The sequence below is a fragment of the Sphaeramia orbicularis genome, chromosome 13 (genome assembly GCF_902148855.1).
Source record: "Sphaeramia orbicularis chromosome 13, fSphaOr1.1, whole genome shotgun sequence".
NCBI lineage: Eukaryota > Metazoa > Chordata > Actinopteri > Kurtiformes > Apogonidae > Sphaeramia > Sphaeramia orbicularis.
In genome coordinates, this window is record NC_043969.1 from 10,586,722 (window position 1) to 10,605,145 (window position 18,424).

The 18,424-nt window shown below is 39.7% G+C and overlaps 1 protein-coding gene across 3 annotated transcripts in view; it reads left to right on the top strand.

Annotated features, from left to right (window-relative positions):
- sik3 (SIK family kinase 3) overlaps positions 1-18,424 on the top strand; it is a 39,991-nt gene that overhangs the window by 7,471 nt on the left and 14,096 nt on the right. Inside the window, exons 2-16 of one of the 3 annotated variants that reach the window (XM_030152958.1) lie at positions 5,853-5,969; positions 6,574-6,637; positions 7,061-7,222; positions 7,369-7,493; positions 8,345-8,468; positions 10,017-10,135; positions 10,421-10,531; positions 11,661-11,795; positions 12,294-12,374; positions 13,223-13,332; positions 13,816-13,972; positions 14,150-14,305; positions 14,399-14,472; positions 15,435-15,569; positions 17,116-17,257. In XM_030152958.1, the coding sequence (XP_030008818.1) occupies positions 5,853-5,969; positions 6,574-6,637; positions 7,061-7,222; positions 7,369-7,493; positions 8,345-8,468; positions 10,017-10,135; positions 10,421-10,531; positions 11,661-11,795; positions 12,294-12,374; positions 13,223-13,332; positions 13,816-13,972; positions 14,150-14,305; positions 14,399-14,472; positions 15,435-15,569; positions 17,116-17,257 (1,812 nt within the window). The remainder of the gene's footprint in view (positions 1-5,852; positions 5,970-6,573; positions 6,638-7,060; positions 7,223-7,368; positions 7,494-8,344; positions 8,469-10,016; positions 10,136-10,420; positions 10,532-11,660; positions 11,796-12,293; positions 12,375-13,222; positions 13,333-13,815; positions 13,973-14,149; positions 14,306-14,398; positions 14,473-15,434; positions 15,570-17,115; positions 17,258-18,424) is intronic. The other 2 variants (XM_030152959.1, XM_030152960.1) reach the window with 2 other exon arrangements.

Genomic DNA, 18,424 nt, shown 5'->3' on the forward strand with positions numbered 1-18,424 from the left:
AACTACTTTAAAACCTAATGTTAAAAGCAGTAATTTTTAAACATTTTTAATGTCTTTCTTTAAAGCCATTTATGTTCTTCACCAAATAGAAGTATTACTTTCCTGGTGTAGAGGAGAGGGGCTTTAAAGTGTCTTTTTTTTCCCTGTCAAATACATGGTTTGCCATATGGATTTCTTTTTTTCTTCAAGAAGTCCGACTAACGTTGTGTCTAAACTGATAGTGGGAAGAACTTCGTATTTCATTGGAGGACAACTGTTTAGCATGATTATTCTCATTTTCATCATGCAGTTATTACACATTCCAAAATATGTTGTTTGTGTGAAGAAATTGCCAGTTTGGTACCAGCTTAGTCCTTTTCTGAGCCTGAAAACACCCTTTAGTGGTGCTTTATTTTATTTACAAACTCTTTTGTTATTGTTTGTTGGATATTTGGATATTTCTCATTTACGTTGCATATATTTAATAAACATGACTACTGTTGAATTATGTGTTATATTTTTTTAAATTAAATTTATCAATTAAAATTGTGAATTGTCTATAACTTTGGGAATAAATTGATTCTGTTTAATGCCCATATCACCCAGACCTAGCTTCAGTTTATATTTAAACATACAAAACAGAGAACGTAGTTGTAGTTTCATCCAGAGCAGCTTGTTGTTAAACAATTCAAAAAACAAGTGACAGACTGTCATGATGCTGTGTTTTCTACCTGTACATGTATGTAAGCTGAACTCCCTCACCCAGTGATATGGGTTAAGCCTGGACATTACATCCACCCTGTGGGTGTTTATAATCTGTGTCACCTGTTGATGAAGGTGAACCTCATACATTATATCACCACACCACTTTGTGTATGTGTGTGAGATGCAGTTACTCCAGCTTACCACAGTAGACGTTACACCATAGACCCAGTTCTCTGTTTGGGATTAGTCTCATTATAGTTGAGTCACAGATAGATGTTTTCAAAGCAAGTACTGGAGAGTCTCAAAGAGAAGAGATGTAGAGTTTAACTGTTAGGACATACCCTCAAAATATGTGATGAGAATAGAGCAGTCATCTTCCACATATTCTTGGGCTTTCTTTGCAACACTTACTAGAGTAGACATCCAGAACAAAATAAATTGCTGATGTACTAGCCTTTATTTACTTACACAGGTGACCTCTTCATAAAAATGAATGACGCACTATACATGTACTTTAGTATAGGTCATGGACTGATAAAGTTGAGCCTAGGGGTGGGCAATGTCTTGATTTTTTTTTTTTTTTTGTTTTTTTTTTTTCTCAGTGTTTTGCAGTGTGTTCTGTGTGGTGTGTATTAAATGACTACATTGCTAACATACAGCACAAATTGTCATGTAAGTATTTTATTTGAAGTCAGTGCGTCTCTTGTGTACAGATCTCTGTCTCAGACAAATATTTATATTCAATGGACTGAGTACCTGTGTATTTTACAGAGAGCATTACAATATTTTGGTAGAGTTAATGTTGCTTGGCAAGTTTATTAAATTCACATGATCATGATCGTATGCACAAAGTGTTTGGTTACATAGCATTGTCTTTATTGCAGAATTAACACAGCTCAGAGAGATGGTGTTAAAAAAAAAACGTAGTGAACTTTTGGAGTGACAGGACTGGCTGTAATTACAGTGAGTTTGAATAGTTGAGTACAATAGTTAAGAAATCCATAATATGCTTGTTGGTGCTGTTGTGTTTTTTATTTCAACATGCTGCTTCTCTTTCACCATAGTGTGTTTAAAAAAGAGACCTATTACTCTGGCTACTTTGTCTATACCAACCTGAGCCTGTGGTTTTTGGTGACCTATACATATGTATACATATTTATTTATTTTAATTTAACCTTTATTCAACCAGGTTGGTCCCATTGACATGAGAGATCTCTTTTTCAAGGGAGACCTGGCCAAGATGGCAGCGATACAGTCACATAATTGCAACTTTACAATAATAAAAGCATTTGCAAACACAGAAAACATACAATCAGTCAAAATGTTTACAGCCCAACAGCCTTGATTTCATAAGTTTAAGGCTCTCTTTAAAATCAGTCAAAGGAGTCAGTGTTTGTAGATGGAGCTCAGACTGAAGCTTGTTCCAGGCATCAGGAGCTGAAAACCTACGATTTCTTTCCTAATTCAGTCCTTATCTTTGGAACAAGCAGCTTCAAAGTGTTCATTGAGCAGCGCTTGTAACTTCCATCACAAGAGTGTATGGTTTTTCCAAAATAGAAATGAAAAGGCTTAAAAAAAAACAACTCTAGATTTAATAACCAAATTTCCAGTTACAGAACAACAATGATCTTGACTGCATGTGTGTGCCCCTCACATGGAACATAATTGCTGTTTCCCATTGATTTTATAAAGTGGAGCAAATGGTCAGGATCTAATTTGGCCACAATCCTACAATAGACTGAAAATATTTTGGCACAAGGACTTTTGAGAAGTTTCACCTTATTGTGTGAAGTGGGTGATGTGCCAGCAATTGTTAATAAATCAAAAAACAGTACGGAAGGCTATGGCTTTGAATTAACTGTTGAATCCACTGACTTTCTTTGCACAGCAAATCTTGTGTAAGTCTTGTTTTTTTCCCCCTTTTGGTAGCTGCTAATTCTCACTGAGCTGTCATGTGTGTTGTGTAATGTACAGTTAATGGTCATCCAGGCTGCTCTTTTAGGCACCAGCTGCTCTGGCGTGGCGGTGTGTTGAGGTCACTGCCTTGTGATCAGAGGGACTATGTGACACTTCATCTCATTGCAGCCAGCCTCTGGGTGTGAGTAAGAAGTGGTGAGCTATGCGTAGAGTCTCCAAATGAACAAGATCTTCTAAGTAAAAATGTTTTCAAAATAGGGGCTGGTATTGTTAATATTATGTCGATACTGCTTATTGATCTGGAACTGGAACTGTATTCTTATCAGTTCTTTTTTCTAGCTTTGGGTTTGGGGTACCGTTCATACTGTGAACACAATTAGTTACTTTATTTTCTCATGTATCACATAGGGCTATATAGTGTTGTGAAACAAATACCAAAAATATGACAGCAAAAATAAAAAGTCATTCACTTATCATTTTTAAGTATAAAACTGGATGCAGGACTGTCAGTATTTTGTGTGGTGGTTTTCCGGTACCCTGCATGTCCTTAAATCCTCCTGCTCTTCTCTGGAACTGTGAGTTTCTGGAAAACAGATCAGTTGATGTTCTGACCATTTCAGATTACATTTATCAGTGGACTTGTTGCGAAACAATCAGCAGCTACCAACCCCCTTCAATCAGTAATTCATGTTCGTATTTGGGCTATAAGCTGCTAGCTTACAGGTACAATTGTTCTGGGTGAACGCTGGCTGCTGTCACTAGGATATGTGTGTTTGAGCTGCTCTGTGCTGCAGTGTGTGATAGAGAGCTGCCCCCACCCCCTCACACATAAACCCAACCCCTCAGTGACCTAACTCCAAGTCTCTCATCTGGATCAAAAATTGCAAAAATGTATTACAGTTGAATGTCTTGGTCATAAACAGAGCTGTTAAGAAAAAAATAGCAAGAAAACATAAAAGTTGCTGTAATACATGGGAGATCTATTTTTCTATTTTTATGTCTCCAGTCCTGTTAGTAAAACCAAAATTGTCAGAGCTTTATTGATATCCCAGTGTCTCATTATTTGGCCCTGGGGCCCGGTTTGTACCCATCCCGACACAGAAGGTAGTGCAAAGCAGGCTGAATACCTCAAATCCACATTTTCTGTACCTTGGCTTTTGATAGATTCAAATCCAGCCATTGTTTGTGGATGTTGGTTTATAAGCTAGAATAACCACTGGCTTGGCAATACCTGTGTGTAACTGACAAAGGCATTTTTAAAGGGTACCTGTTTTAAATTATCATGGCTAACTATTTCAAAAGATTATATATAGTACTAGCGGTTCCGTCAGGTAACTTAAGTCATGACCCATATGTGCAAGTACTAAGTCACTGCTCCATCAGTCAGGCATGGTCAGTGACATATTGCTTCATTCACGGGGTGTTCCAGCTGACCCTGTGCAGCTGACACCAGTCTAAGATGACACATTATTGGCCTGTGCTGGGTCGCGTCTCTAGGACAATGGCATAGTGCAAAGCTTACGGCTGCACAAACAGCAAGTGCGAACACATGCTTTCCACTCAATCTCACTCACTGACTGCTGTTTGTTTACTCGCACTCGATCACCCAGAATCAATGAGGGTACTCAGGTCACTTCTGGCCGGCAGTGGCTGCTCCCCATAGGTTCTGCCCCCATCTGTAATTCATGTAATAAAAAGGTCCAGTGTGGTGCATTTATGGTTATTTATTTATTTTTTGTTGAATTTCCACCTCTCTTGTTTATTTGTAATACGCAAAGCATAATTTATGTCATAAGCAAGACCAGTACAGGTACACTTAAAACAATGATCTAGACTGTTAACCATCTCTTGAGAAATCCGGTTGATCAGTCTAAATTTCAAACCTGACACGTTTGCATTACTTACCAGCTTTAATTTCTTGTTTACCCATCCAACACTGGGCTTAGAATGCAATGCAGTTATGATATCAAGCTGAAGGACTCGCTGATCATAATATGTACATGTGTAAATGTGTGTAGACATTTGAGAGTGGGAGTGGTGATCCAGATGTCCTGTTGTTACCCTTCACAAGATGCACAGGGGAGATATTACATCAACAAACTTGGAACACTGCCAATTCCAGGAATAGACTGTAAGAGTGTAAAATGCCACATTCCAAACCAATACATACAGATTAAGTTTTTAAATAAACATACCTGAAAACAAACACAAATGATGCTGGTGTTGCAGTTAAGGTCATAAGTTGCATTCATTTTTATTTTTCAGCGATATGCCAGTAAGAACAAATGTGATGTAGCTCTGGTTGTGTTTGCCTGAAGAGAAGCTCTTTCAGACTGAGCAACATGAGGCGTACGATACAGTGAACTGACATTAGTCCTTGTAAATGACTACCTCTAGGGAAGCTATGAACTTTAAACATGTTTTTCTTCAATAGTGCAATTTCCTTGAAGGGGAACTAGACACACAAACATTAACTGATGTGGAGCAGTGCCCCCTTTAGATCTGGATCTATGCTCTCTCAGGAGTCCCCTCTTTGCTCTCCCTCACTTCCCCATCCTGTCTGCAACAGGAAGTCAGCCTTGTCGGGTGTCAGATGTCCTCATCTTCTTCACGTCAGTTTCAGGAAAAGGGAGACCTTAGGATGGCACACAACTGAATGTGTTAAATGTGGTGTTGTTTTGAATATGTGTTAATGCAGGATATGTGCTTTTCATAATTTCCCGCACACTCAGACTGCGCTTGCACATCTATTTTTGGCAGTGTTTTTGGGCAGCCCCATTAGCTCCGCTTGATTAAGTCATTAAAGGCATCTACCCATTCCTAAGTGGTAGTGCAAAGCTCCTGTCACACATCATCACTGTCCACTCCGTCAGACCTATTGTTTAGGGTGCAGTAGTTATGCAAGAGCTGTACTGCAGTCGAAGGTCACGGCTTAGATCAGGTTGCCCAAACAAGCTGGAGTCCACAGAAAGCACTGTTTGACAATATGTCATCTTGAAGTGCCAGAAAACGAGAACCTCTGCTTTTGTCTAACATCTTTAACTCAGCTTTAAGTTAAATTAGATATCTTTGTCTATCTGTTTTGTGTTTTTGTTGTTATTTTTTGGCACTTTTAGATAATTGCATCATCACATTTCTAAAGTACTGGATTCACATCTGTCGATTGTCACATCTTTTAAAATTTTGTTTCGACATTTCCTTCACATTCTCAGTCTTTTCCCTCCTTGCCTTTCTTGTCTCCCTGTCTCCAGGTGGCTATAAAAATAGTGGATAAGACCCAGCTGGACGATGAGAACCTGAAAAAGATCTTCAGAGAGGTGCAAATCATGAAGCTGCTGAAGCACCCCCACATCATCCGCCTCTACCAGGTACACTTTCGCACTCACCCACAGATCCGATAAAATACTCCGCTTAGATCTTACACCTGAGACCTGTGGCCCTGTTGGGGAAAAAAAGACAAATAAAATATGTGTTGGTTTAGCAGGATCTGCTGTTGCTGCCATTGGAAGGTGTTATCCAACAGTAATTATAGGTATAAAATTATTAGTGGATTTTGTCCAATGAATGTTCGGTTTTTCATTCAGTTTTCCTCCGTTGCTTACAGGATGTCGAGGAGCAAGAGATTTTCCTGTTTGTTTTTATCTGCTAGACTTTCTCAGATATTACCAAACAGCATATGCGCCAACTGTCAAACATCTCATCTGAAACAGTACTTAATATTTTAATCAAAATTTAAGAAGATGGTACTATCATTACATGCTTAATATTAAATTTAAATCTTCAGATATACAGCACATACACTGAACAATACTCTGAACGATTGGTATTTTTTTTCTATTTAAATCATCCTATTTGAGTGCCAAACACTGCTTACTCATTTTGTTGTGTAACAGTTGAACCACCCATCACTAGATGTTGGATTGTTAGAGGGTCTGAAGGTCCTGTTTGTTACCATTTTGTTTATGTCTTCAGGTGATGGAGACAGAACGGATGATCTATCTGGTAACAGAATACGCTAGCGGTGGAGAGATTTTCGGTAAGGGAGTTCCCTGCTGCTGCCTTAGATGTAGACGGTGCCCGCCTCTTCTTCTGTTATTCACCGTGTTTGCTTCATTTCTCTCTGGAATAATGCTCAAAAATCACCACTAAGCACATTCACATTCAGTACAATACTTGATATTAATTTAACTTAACGCGGCTTGAGCGAATTCTTTGCTTTTACTTCTTTGTCTGTCTTTTGCCCATTAAATTTTACTTCTTTTGTAAGAATTCTGCAGCAAAATGCAGCTCCTTTGTCAATCAATGTGCATATATTTAAGATAAGTCTACCTAAGATAAGTCTGCCTTTTAAGCAGGATTCTATTTTGTAGAACGAGAATCAGGAAAAGGGTATTTAATACAGCAAGTACACAAAGTTGCCATGAATGTCTGAGCTGTAGTATATGTTGTGCGTTTGTAGACCACCTGGTGGCTCACGGGCGAATGGCAGAAAAGGACGCCAGGAAAAAGTTTAAACAAATTGTGGCAGCGGTTCATTTCTGCCACTGCCGCAACATCGTCCACCGAGACCTAAAGGCTGAGAATCTGCTGTTGGACCACAACCTCAACATCAAAATTGCAGGTGTGTGTTTGCCCTTTAGTGTATGTGTGGGTACGTAGTGGTTTTCAGAGTTACACACGTAGGAAAGTGTTTCCTGGCTTAATTAAATTTAATCGACAAAGGAAATGATGTGACTGAAGAAACTTTTCCTCCCTCTCTCCTTTTAGACTTTGGGTTCAGTAACCTGTTTTCTCGAGGCCAACTGTTGAAGACATGGTGCGGCAGCCCTCCATACGCAGCACCAGAGCTCTTTGAAGGCAAAGAGTATGATGGACCTAAAGTAGATATATGGGTGAGCAGGTTTTTTGATTCATGTACATTTTTTTTTTTATTCACAAAGATTCATTTGTTTGTATTAATCTTTCATCCTACAGACTCTTCACTTTTCAATGAAAATTGCATTTTTTTTTATTTTACAGTAGTCTTTCGGTGCATTTCAGTTATTATGAATATAAATGAATAGCAATTTCAAGACTTTTTATAGTGGATAAGTCAATGTACCAGTTGACAAAGAGATAATTTCAGAGTCCTGCACAGGTCTTCTTTTCCAAACCCGCACCCACCCATACCTGCAAAGCTGAGTTCCACAATCCAAACCACTACCCGCATTTTTTTTTTTTTTTCATGTCCAATCCGCAACTGCCTGTACCCGCGTACATTAGACCCGCAACTGACCCAACCCATGATTAAACACATTGTCTACACAGTAACTCACTTTTAAGGACTTTATTTGTGGCTAAAACACCATCAATAAATCTCTAATATGTGCTGCTCAGTGACGTCTTTGGCCGGATATTAACAGAGGTGAATCTCACTTCACAATAAAACAAACTGGCTGTGGATCAACCACGGTGAAATTAGATGATCATCATCATTAAATGCCCTGCAAATTATTTTCATCCATGAATCTTCTTTTATTTTTTTACTTCCTTGCCCACTACCCATATGCATTTTGTTTAATTTTCCCTGTGCCCATGCCTGCAAATTTTTTTTTTTTTCCCATCCCCCCATGTTTTTGTGGGTTACTCGTAGGTACCCGACCCATTACAGGACTCTGGATTACTTGTGTTTCACTTAAATTTTCAGCAAGAATTTTGCAACTACTTTCCAGTTTAATGATCTGTGGTTCTTTCTTTTCTACAGAGCTTAGGTGTGGTGTTGTATGTTTTGGTGTGTGGCGCCTTACCTTTTGATGGCAGCACTCTACAAAATTTGCGGGCCCGTGTCCTCAGTGGCAAGTTCCGCATCCCCTTCTTCATGTCCACAGGTAAGAACTCATCAAGCCAATCTCAACTGAACAATTCAGAAAACATTCAGAAAGCAGATATACATAGGACATATTTGCAAGAGGAACTGTATTTTTAAGATGCAAAAAATATTTCTTCATTGAGGGCACATCAAATTAAAATCTGCAGTAAACTACATGAGCCACTTATTTTTATATTGTGAACCAGGGCTTGGCCAGATGGCTTTATGGCTTTGCTGCTTTGCCAGTCATTGATAGCAAATATTCAAAACTTCACTGTGATATGAATTTGTTTCTATAAGAGAATGATGCATGAATTAAACAAATTTCACAGTCGTTCCAGAGTAGTGATCTAACTCACGGTGTCATGGCTTTGGCAACCCAACACACAACGTGATATAGTGATTAGCAAGGTCGTCCCACACAAGGGTTGGGCCTGTATGTGTGGAGTTTGCATGTTCTCCCTGTGTCTGCGTGGGTTCTTTCCAGATCTCTCCTGCTTAACTTAACCTTAACAGGTTAAACCTAAATCACCCATAGGTGTGAATGCGAGAGTGAATGGTTCAGTGTCAGCCCTGTGATGAACTGGTGACATGCCCTTTCTACCTTGGCCTGTTGGTAGCTGGGATAGCCTCCTGCACCCTCTGAATAACTAATCAGGTTCAGTAAATGAATGAATGAATGATGGAGTGAATGGAAAGAATACATGTATAAAAGAGAACTAGAACAACATAATGTGGCGAAATGAGCATAACAGTTTCATAACTTTCATCTTTAGATCTAGAATCTCCGTCAGTCAGACATTCACTCAAAGCCATTGGCAACAAACATGATCCAAATGTGTTTTAAATTGGACATCATGACTTTACAGTGTCAGCAAACGTATCGCACAAAGATTTTTAGATTAAAGTGAGTGAACCAAACACTTTGTGTTGACAGACTCTAAAGAATCCCTGGAAACAGACTGAGGCTAACTGCTGCTAGCATAGCCACAGTAATGCAAGGCTAGGGCTGAAGATGAACCTCCCATCGTAACAAAGTTAGGTTGTGTGTGACAAAAAAATTAACCCTTCTTGTTAATTAAAAAGTAGTCTGACAAAAAATATGGTGCCAAATAGTGGTGCCTTCTACAGGATTACTGTAATGTTTACAACTTAACAATTTAAAAGTTAACATCCAAATATCAAAAAGGAAAACAGGATATGGATTCAAACATGTTTTGTATAGTTGAACAATGAGGCCCAGTGCTACTATATACTGTCATTCACTACTGATTTTTAAGTTCCACAATTCAAATAGGTGTTCACTCTAAATGTAAGTTTTAAAAAATGTTGGCTTGGTTATTTAATTTGTAGTGATATTTGAATTAAATAAATGGGCACAAATAAAATGACATTAAACCTGTTTTTTCTAGTATTTATATATATATATATATATATATATATATATATATATATATATATTTTAAAAACTGTTTAAACTCTGAAATAATTTCATCTATCACTCAAAAGATCAGCAAACGCAGCCATTCTCATATCAGCATACCTGTGTGGTTTTGTGTTGTTTCAGACTGTGAGTACCTGATCAGACACATGTTAGTACTGGAGCCCAGCAGACGGTTGACCATGGAGCAGATTTGTAAGAACAAGTGGATGAGACAAGGAGACCCCGACCCAGACTTCGACAGGGTGAGGCCTTCCATATAATTTCAACACTCACAGAAAAGTTTTAGAATAAAACTTTACCTGGACCAACCGTATCCATCACCTGGCTTTTTTTCCTTCATTGGTTTTGGTTCGTCCTCCTGAACCTCTGCTCTTAATAGTGACTGTTATGGCCTCTTCGCCACACAGTGGTTGTGATAATGAATTGCTCAGAATTTGTGGCTGTATTGACAGCTGAAACAGAACATGCAGATGTACTGTATAACCTCTCCCTCCTCTCTTTTCCCATTCCTCCCCGACCTCAACCAGTTGATAGCAGAATGTGAGCAGGTGAAGACGGAAAGAGAAACCGAGCTCATCAATGAACAGGTGCTGATAGCCATGTCTGAGATGGGTCTAGACAGAGAGCGGACACTCCAGGTTGGTCTCAGGTTTAACACATCTTAATGAATCCATCTTTGTTTGGGTAAACTCTCAAGTATACTCAGCATCAATGAATACTTCACACTTATTACCCCACCCCCCGAAGAGGAGGCAAGGGTTATTGTTTTTGGTTCGGTTTGTTTCTTTGCTTGTCTGTTAACACTCTAGCAGCAAAACTATTGGTTTAATTCATACCAAATTAGGTTTATAGATCGCTATTGAACCAGAATAGATCTCATCACATTTTGTGAAAAATAGGTCAAAGTTATAATTTTTAACAAATTTTTTAAGTCTTCTTTTCCCCACTTACTTATAATGGGTGAAATTTCAAATGTCAAATGTCTACAGTAGGTCAAAGTTCAAATTTTGTATGAATTTTAAAATTCTTCCCATTTACTTATAATGGGCGAAATATGTGTGAGGGGTGGGGTTTGTTGCGCCTGGCACCACTTGTTTTTGTTGTTGTTTGTTTATATTTATTTGAGCAATGATTTCTGGCTGAGTTAATTATAACAGCTCAAGGCATGTTGACGACCACAGTATTATGACCATTTTTGACCTCCTTGATATGCTGCCATGTGAAAAATAGATATGGTGATTTTTCTCAGTGGTCAGTGCCAATCCTGTGTTTTTTAATCCTGCAACTGATACTGTCTATAAAATACCCACAAAAGTGAGGAATAACCAGACATTAACAATGACGCTGTGCCAAGATTATCCAAGAATCAACAATACCATGCCCTGGGTCCACAATGACCACCCAGAAATCCGGATCCTGTAACAGTATAATGCATGTCCCCACACTGCTTGGGTCACTACAGCCTTCCTGGAACAAAACAACAGTGTTGTTCTGCCTGTGTATCCAGACGCACCTCTAGTCCAATAAATGGCCAGGAGTTGGTGATGGCCTTGCAGCAGGACTGGCAGAACATCCCTTAGGACAATATCAGCCTTGTACAGCCGGTGTCGTATTTAGAATTGTACAGCCAATAAATCAAAACAGTTGATTTGAAAAAAATACAATTATTAAGCTCCCACAATAAAATAAATCAAATGTAAATTTTTTATTGATAGTTTAACAGGCTGAAAAAGCACTTAAAAAACACTGGTCCTTTTTTGTCTCCAGTCTTTACAAACAGATGCATACGATCACTACAGTGCCATCTACAGTTTGTTGGCAGACCGCCTCAAGAAACACAAGACGTTGCGTGTTGCTCCACCCACACCACGTTCAGTTAGCTATCCTCTCAATGCTGTACAGGTAACTGTTTTTGTGTGTTTCAGTTTGGAGACATTTTGATATATACCATTTTTTTATATGTATATATTTGTATGCTGTTGTAGTATCAATATGTCAGCATTTTAAACTTTTTTATTATTAAAAACTTGCTGTAGTTTACATTTGTATTTACTGAACACTGATTTTACACAAATTCACATCAAAAATTCAGGTTATGAGATATGGTCTGTATGATCTATAAATTCATCATTATGGTATTTAGCACCACAGATTCTCCAAATAAAACCGCATTTTTAGAAGCAGTGGGTTTGTCGAACACTATTGGTTTCATCATGATGCTCCTTTTGCCACAGCAGCCAAAGCTATTCCAGTTGACCCTGTGTTGGTTCAGTGAATGGAAAAGATTGGTTTTAACCTCCATCTGCCAATCCCACTCCTCTAAGAAGATTGACACAAAATTAGTGCAATCCTCACCTGACCTGTGTGTGTGTGTGTGTGTGCGTGTCTTCATATGCCCAGCAGACAGACCCGCAGGGTAATCCGGTTAGCATGACCGTTCCGCATGTCCAGCTTATCAACCCAGAGAACCAGATCGTTGAGGTGAGTCAACAGGGTTGTGTGCCGGGCAGTGGGTGACCTGGGTGATCAACACAGCTGATGTTTCATGTTGGGACCAAAGACAGAACCTACCTTTGATTCTTTACCTCAAACAATCATAACCATTTTACATTTAGGCTGTAGTCTTAATGGATATGTGTATATTCAGTTTCCTGTAATACAGAGACATATATTTTAGACAGTCATGTGCATGGGTGTAGTTACTGGCCTTCTGTCCCACATTTAACACAGTTGTTGTAGCCTGGAATCACTTCATAGCCTGTGATTAGTCATTTGCACAATTGTACGAAAGTACTCACACATGCAAACATGCAAACCTCATCACTGACTCACAAATGCTGTGAAACACTAGAATACTTCAGAACACTGCATTGCAGCAAGGAATTTAATCGAAACTTTGAAACAATGTATGTTAGAACAGAACAAATTTTAGAGAGAGATGGAGATTATGTATAATCTCTGTCTCTCTATCAGTCTGTCTGTCGCTCTGTCCTTTTTTCTCCATCCCTCCAGCTGTCTCTTGTCTGTCTCTCTTGCTCTCTCTGTCCCTAATTATCTATCTATCTATCTATCTATCTATCTATCTATCTATCTATCTATCTATCTATCTATCTATCTATCTATCTATCTATCTATCTATCTATCTATCTATCTATCTATCTATCTATCTATCTATCTATCTATCTATCTATCTATCTCTCTCTCGCTCTCTATCTTGCTCTCTATCTCGCTCTCTATCTCTCTCTCTCTTTATGTCCATGTCTATCTCTATCTCCAGAGATGGATATGTATATACATCTATAGATTTTTTTCATTTGTTTGTTTTTTAGCCGGATGGCAGCATGGCCCTGGACAGTGATGAAGGGGAGGAGCCATCTCCCGAGGCCATGGCTCGCTACCTATCAATGAGACGCCACACTGTGGGGGTTCCAGACCAAAGGTAACCCTAATTGTACCCCATTTTTGTTCAGTTATGCTTAGAATGACTGGATTAGTACATCTTTGACTCTGTAACTGTCAACTGACAAGTCTTCAATATCAACACACAAGCCACTCATCTTGTGGGGGTAAAATTAACTAATTTGGAATAAAGTACAATACTAGTACATCCTGTTACCTATTATTATTTCCTTTTCAACTTATATTGGTGTTAAACAATGTGTTCTTTGACATCTTGTTTACAGTAAAAGAACTATTGAATCAAATTGTGTATATTTTAGGTACATTTTACCCTCTTCAGTTTTTCTTTCTTCTGCTGTGACAATCATAATGAATCTTCTTCATGAACAGCATGTAACTTAGTGGTCCTTATTTAAATCAGATACATTGTAATCAGTTGATCACATATCTTACCTACTACATAAACAAGTTTCTAGCACACAGAGGTAGTCCTTGATTTCTTCTTTTAATTCTCTCTCTTCAGGACAGAGATGCAGGAGGATTTACAAAAACTGCCACCCGGTTTCCCTCGTGGCGTGGTGCCTCAGCCCCCCTTCCCTCCACTGGCCCCCACAATGGGCCAAATGCACACCCTTATGCCCACACAGAGCCTGCAGCCCACACAGCAGCTGGAGTACAAGGTATAAGAGCAGCCTCTTATATTAGACTAGAGGCTTAGGTCTGTGGTTTAGCTTGGGAGGCTTCTTGAAGTCATCAGTAAATGTTCAGAAACTAGCATGTTTATCTGTTTATGATCCAAATATAAACTTATTTGATATCTATCCCAGCCTGACTTTCTACATCTGCTGATCTTACAGGAGCAGTCATTGTTGCAGCCCCCCACCCTGCAGTTGCTCAACGGCATGGGACCTCTGGGGCGCAGAGCTTCCGATGGTGGAGCCAACATTCAGCTACATGCTCAGCTCCTCAAAAGACCGCGAGGACCCTCGCCTCTTGTAACCAGTCCGGTTGGTGTAGGTGTCAGTGGTTTTCTTTATGTGTACATATATTTGCACCTATTACGACAACTGAGAGGGTTTTGACTGTAAACTCTTTTCTTGTCTCAGCACCCCATCCCTGCAGTAGCTCCAGTGGATGAGGAGGGTTCAGATGGAGAGCCGGACCAAGAAGCAGTGCAGAGGTAATCCACGGTGAACTGGTTTTAGCGATGGGTTAAATGGTACAGAAGTGCTGTCTAAAGTGGATACTCTGAAAGGCCCATACACTGTGACAACAGACTGATGGCTAGGTGTTAGTCTGTACAGTTTTACATATCACTCCTTATGTTAACATACCCTGCTCCAATCTGAGTTACCATATTTTAAAATGAGTATGAGGAAGGTGTTTTTAAACGATGACTTGGGCCTAAAAGGACAGATGTTTTACACAAAATTCCAGAACTGTTCACTGGTTTGTAGCTGTGCAGATTAGTTAGAGGTATGTGAAGGCTCAGTACAGTCTTGGAACTCTGAAAGAGTTCTGGTTTTAGATCCTGGTCCATGGAAGGGTTCATCAGCTCATCTGCTTCAGACAGCATCTTCTGTAGACTTCGCTGGTGTCCTGGGTTGCTGGGAGTGAGTGCCTCTAGGCTGCTCTGCTTTTTCCCGTGGGAGTGGCCCCTCTGCTGTGGTGCTTTCACCATCTCTCCTCCTTTCTCCATCATGCAAGTGCCTTCTTCCACCATTCCAAACTAAATCTGCCACCAAATCCAGCCCTCCTATCTCTAAAACTCTTTGGCCAAAAGCTTCTTTATCTTTCTCATTTCAGTAAGTTCCAAATTACTGTCCAGGCTTTCTCACTCTTTCCCACACAGCTTTGCTAACTCTCAAGCTTGCAAAACCAAAAGGCAACAGTTCTAATCTTTCAATTGGAAGCTGTGGGCTTTTGGGATACCCATAAGCTATAACATCCATCTATGGTGTAATTATAATCTTTGTTTTTCTGATTGGCCAAGATGATATAAATGGCACCTATTGGCAGAAGTGGGAAGGGCGGGCCTAACCCCCCCACCCCCATCTCATTAGCCACTGAGGACAGAGAGCTGACCAGCGCTGCTTCCTGTCTCCTACCCTCACCCCCGCCCTCCCCCTCCCTGCGGCCCAGGTACCTGGCGAACCGCTCCAAGCGGCACACGACGCACGCTCTCACGAGCACATCGCATGGCGAGCCCTCGGCAGAGTCACAACGGCCTCAGGGCCCCCGCCAGAGGGTGGGCTGGGCCCCCGACACACACACCCGGTGAGGGGACACACCCGCTCCGAGTTGTATACGCACAAAACACACTCACACACAAACAGACAGACTGACTCGAGCAGAGTATCTCTTACACACATGCACACATCCTGTATCTGTTACACATACACACACACAGTCATGCACCCAAACTAGGATAATATTGTACATCTTCCATTAAGGAAGGATATTTATACATGCAGCTAAACATCACCATTAAAACACACATCAGAATAGCTGTTTCCTTCCCACACACCTGGAGTGACCAGATATGAATAAACAATGTTTTCTGTTGGACAACTCCTAAAAGATTCTTTGTTCAACATCTTGTATTTTGTCTCCTATGACAGGTTTTTTTTTGTGTGTGAAGGGTGCATCATTCTGATACGTCATGATAAGCATCCTCTTCCAGTTGCTCAGTTCACAAATTCAATTTTACAGTCTGACCATTTAGTGAAAAATGAATTGAATACAATCTTTTTTTTGTGGTGTCAAAAAATATTGTATATTGCATTGTCAAATTGTCAAAACATTATTGCAAAATTGATAAAAAGAGTAGTTTCAGTCTCAAAGCAGATGTTGAGCCAAGTAAGAGCCTCATTCAAATGGATGAGAGGGCTGCTCAGAGCTGAAGTTAGTCTAAATGTGACTTAAGAAATGAATCGAGAAAATACCAAATGGAATGAAAAAAATCCAGATTTGAAGGAGTTGTGTTTGTGTGGCATGACCTGTTGTTTAGCTTAAAACTGTAACATTAGTAGAATATTATCTGATATTACATACGGTTTCTTTTGTGGAAATGGCAGTGGAAAACTTAGAAAGTAAGAGTTGACGATTCTTTTTATATTAGTGTTAGTATTCCGTTACTGGACCACACATGGTGAAAACTGTTGCTGAGGCATGTGGTCCTGTGCAGAATTCATTAGTTTCAGTAATTTAGTATTCTTTTATCTATTCAAAATAAAACTGGTTGTTTGTGTTTTGCAATAAAGCATGCAGTTTTACATAGTACATGCTGCACAGAGAAACATCTACCATCAGCGGAAGGCTTATTTGTTGAAAATAAGGACTCCTTTAGTGTCAGAAGGTGGGAGTCTTATTCCAACTGTCAGTGGTACGTATTACACCTCATGGTTATTTTACTGAGAAGCAATTACTTCTGAGATGATGTGTGAGGGTGAGTGTCAAACCTTAATATCTCTTTATCAGAATCAGAATACTTTATTAATCCCAGGGGGAAATTATTGGGTGTTATAACCTGTTTCTTGTTGCAACATGTTTGGGAACTTAGTAGCCTTTGCCTTTTTATGCAGCACTTGTCAAGTTAGTCTCTAAAATTTTAGATCCTAATTATTTCTGTACTCAGTGGATTACTGTGATGTTTTGTGCAGGTTTGAAGGGCTCATGCTTCTCCTGTGTCTATTTCTGTCTCTCATCTGTGTCTGTATGACTGAATGTGTGTATAAATGTGTTCCCGATCCCGTCATGTTTTTGTGTTTGTGTGGATTTGTGTACACGTGTTTGCGTCTACTCCCTGCGGTGTTGTCTCCAGATCCAGCTATAAGGACTGTAACACTCTTCATCTCCCCATGGAGCGCTTTTCACCTGTCAGACGATTCTCTGATGGTGCTGCCACCATCCAGGCCTTCAAGGCTCATCTAGAGAACAGCAGCCTCATTAAGCAACTTAAGCAGGTACATCACTCAACATAATGCCAAGGGACCAGTGGGGGGAAACGTAAACAAAGAGTTAGCTGCAGTCAAAGGGATAGGGTTATTGATTACTACCCACAACTCAACAATTGCTTCACCAGATGACTTGAGATTTCCAAATTTACACTCTGCTTTGCTGCTCTATCTAAACCCCTGGGTTTTTACCTTACCAGTGATGCAAGGTTTTTACCCCTCAAGGCAGAGAAGTGCAAAAAACGTAATACTTACTACATTAGTCAGTCTAATGCAATTTTGACTAATTTGAGAGATTCATGACGTTGCTAATCTACTGTACACCTTATGTGCTAGACTCTGATAGACAAATGTGTGCTGTGTTATTCATAGGCATCTGGTTGTAGAAACAGATGAATAATGACAGTTTTTGCTCCAGGAGTTCACATCAGGTCATCAGGAGCTTCTACTCCTAGCTGTAGGAGTAAGATCTCATCCTGTGAATGTCACATTAACATTGCACTAAGACTAAGAACAGTATTTAACAGGAGAGGGGTGAAAGAGGGCCACAGAATCATGGAAGAGATGCTTACATTGTAAATTACAGTGTTAAAGGCACGTTCGATTTCTCCAAAGAAGACGTGGCTTCGGGTTGTTGCTCAATATCAGCCTTATTAACAGCCATCATCCTATTGGCAAATAAGGTGACAGTTATGGATGTGAGTGGAGGATGTTTAAAGCTTTTATACATTTCTATGAATTAATTTGTGCTCATTGTCTGAAAGTTAAAGAGTTTTAGGATATACTTATAAAACTTTAGATAGTAATGTTCAATAATCTTTCTTCTCATGGCATAAAAGAGGGGACTAGATTATGAAAAACACATCTGCATGTCTGTGTTGGTCCAAAAGAGTGCTCCAGAGGGACAGATGTGTGGTAATTCTTTATATGAAGCAGAACAGAGCAGTTTTTACCTCATTATTAAGTCTAGATGCCTTCACTTTTTAACCGTGGTCATATGCAGTGTTTCACCAGAGAAAACCTCAGGCTGTTTTTTTTGACTTGGCAAACTCGCAATGACACTGCAACGAGAATACCTAGCCCAGCAAGATATGTACAATGGGAGAAGGATAATCACCACATTTCCAGTGGCTGCTTCATCTTAAGACAGGTGCTGAGGCCCCAAGATTATCATTA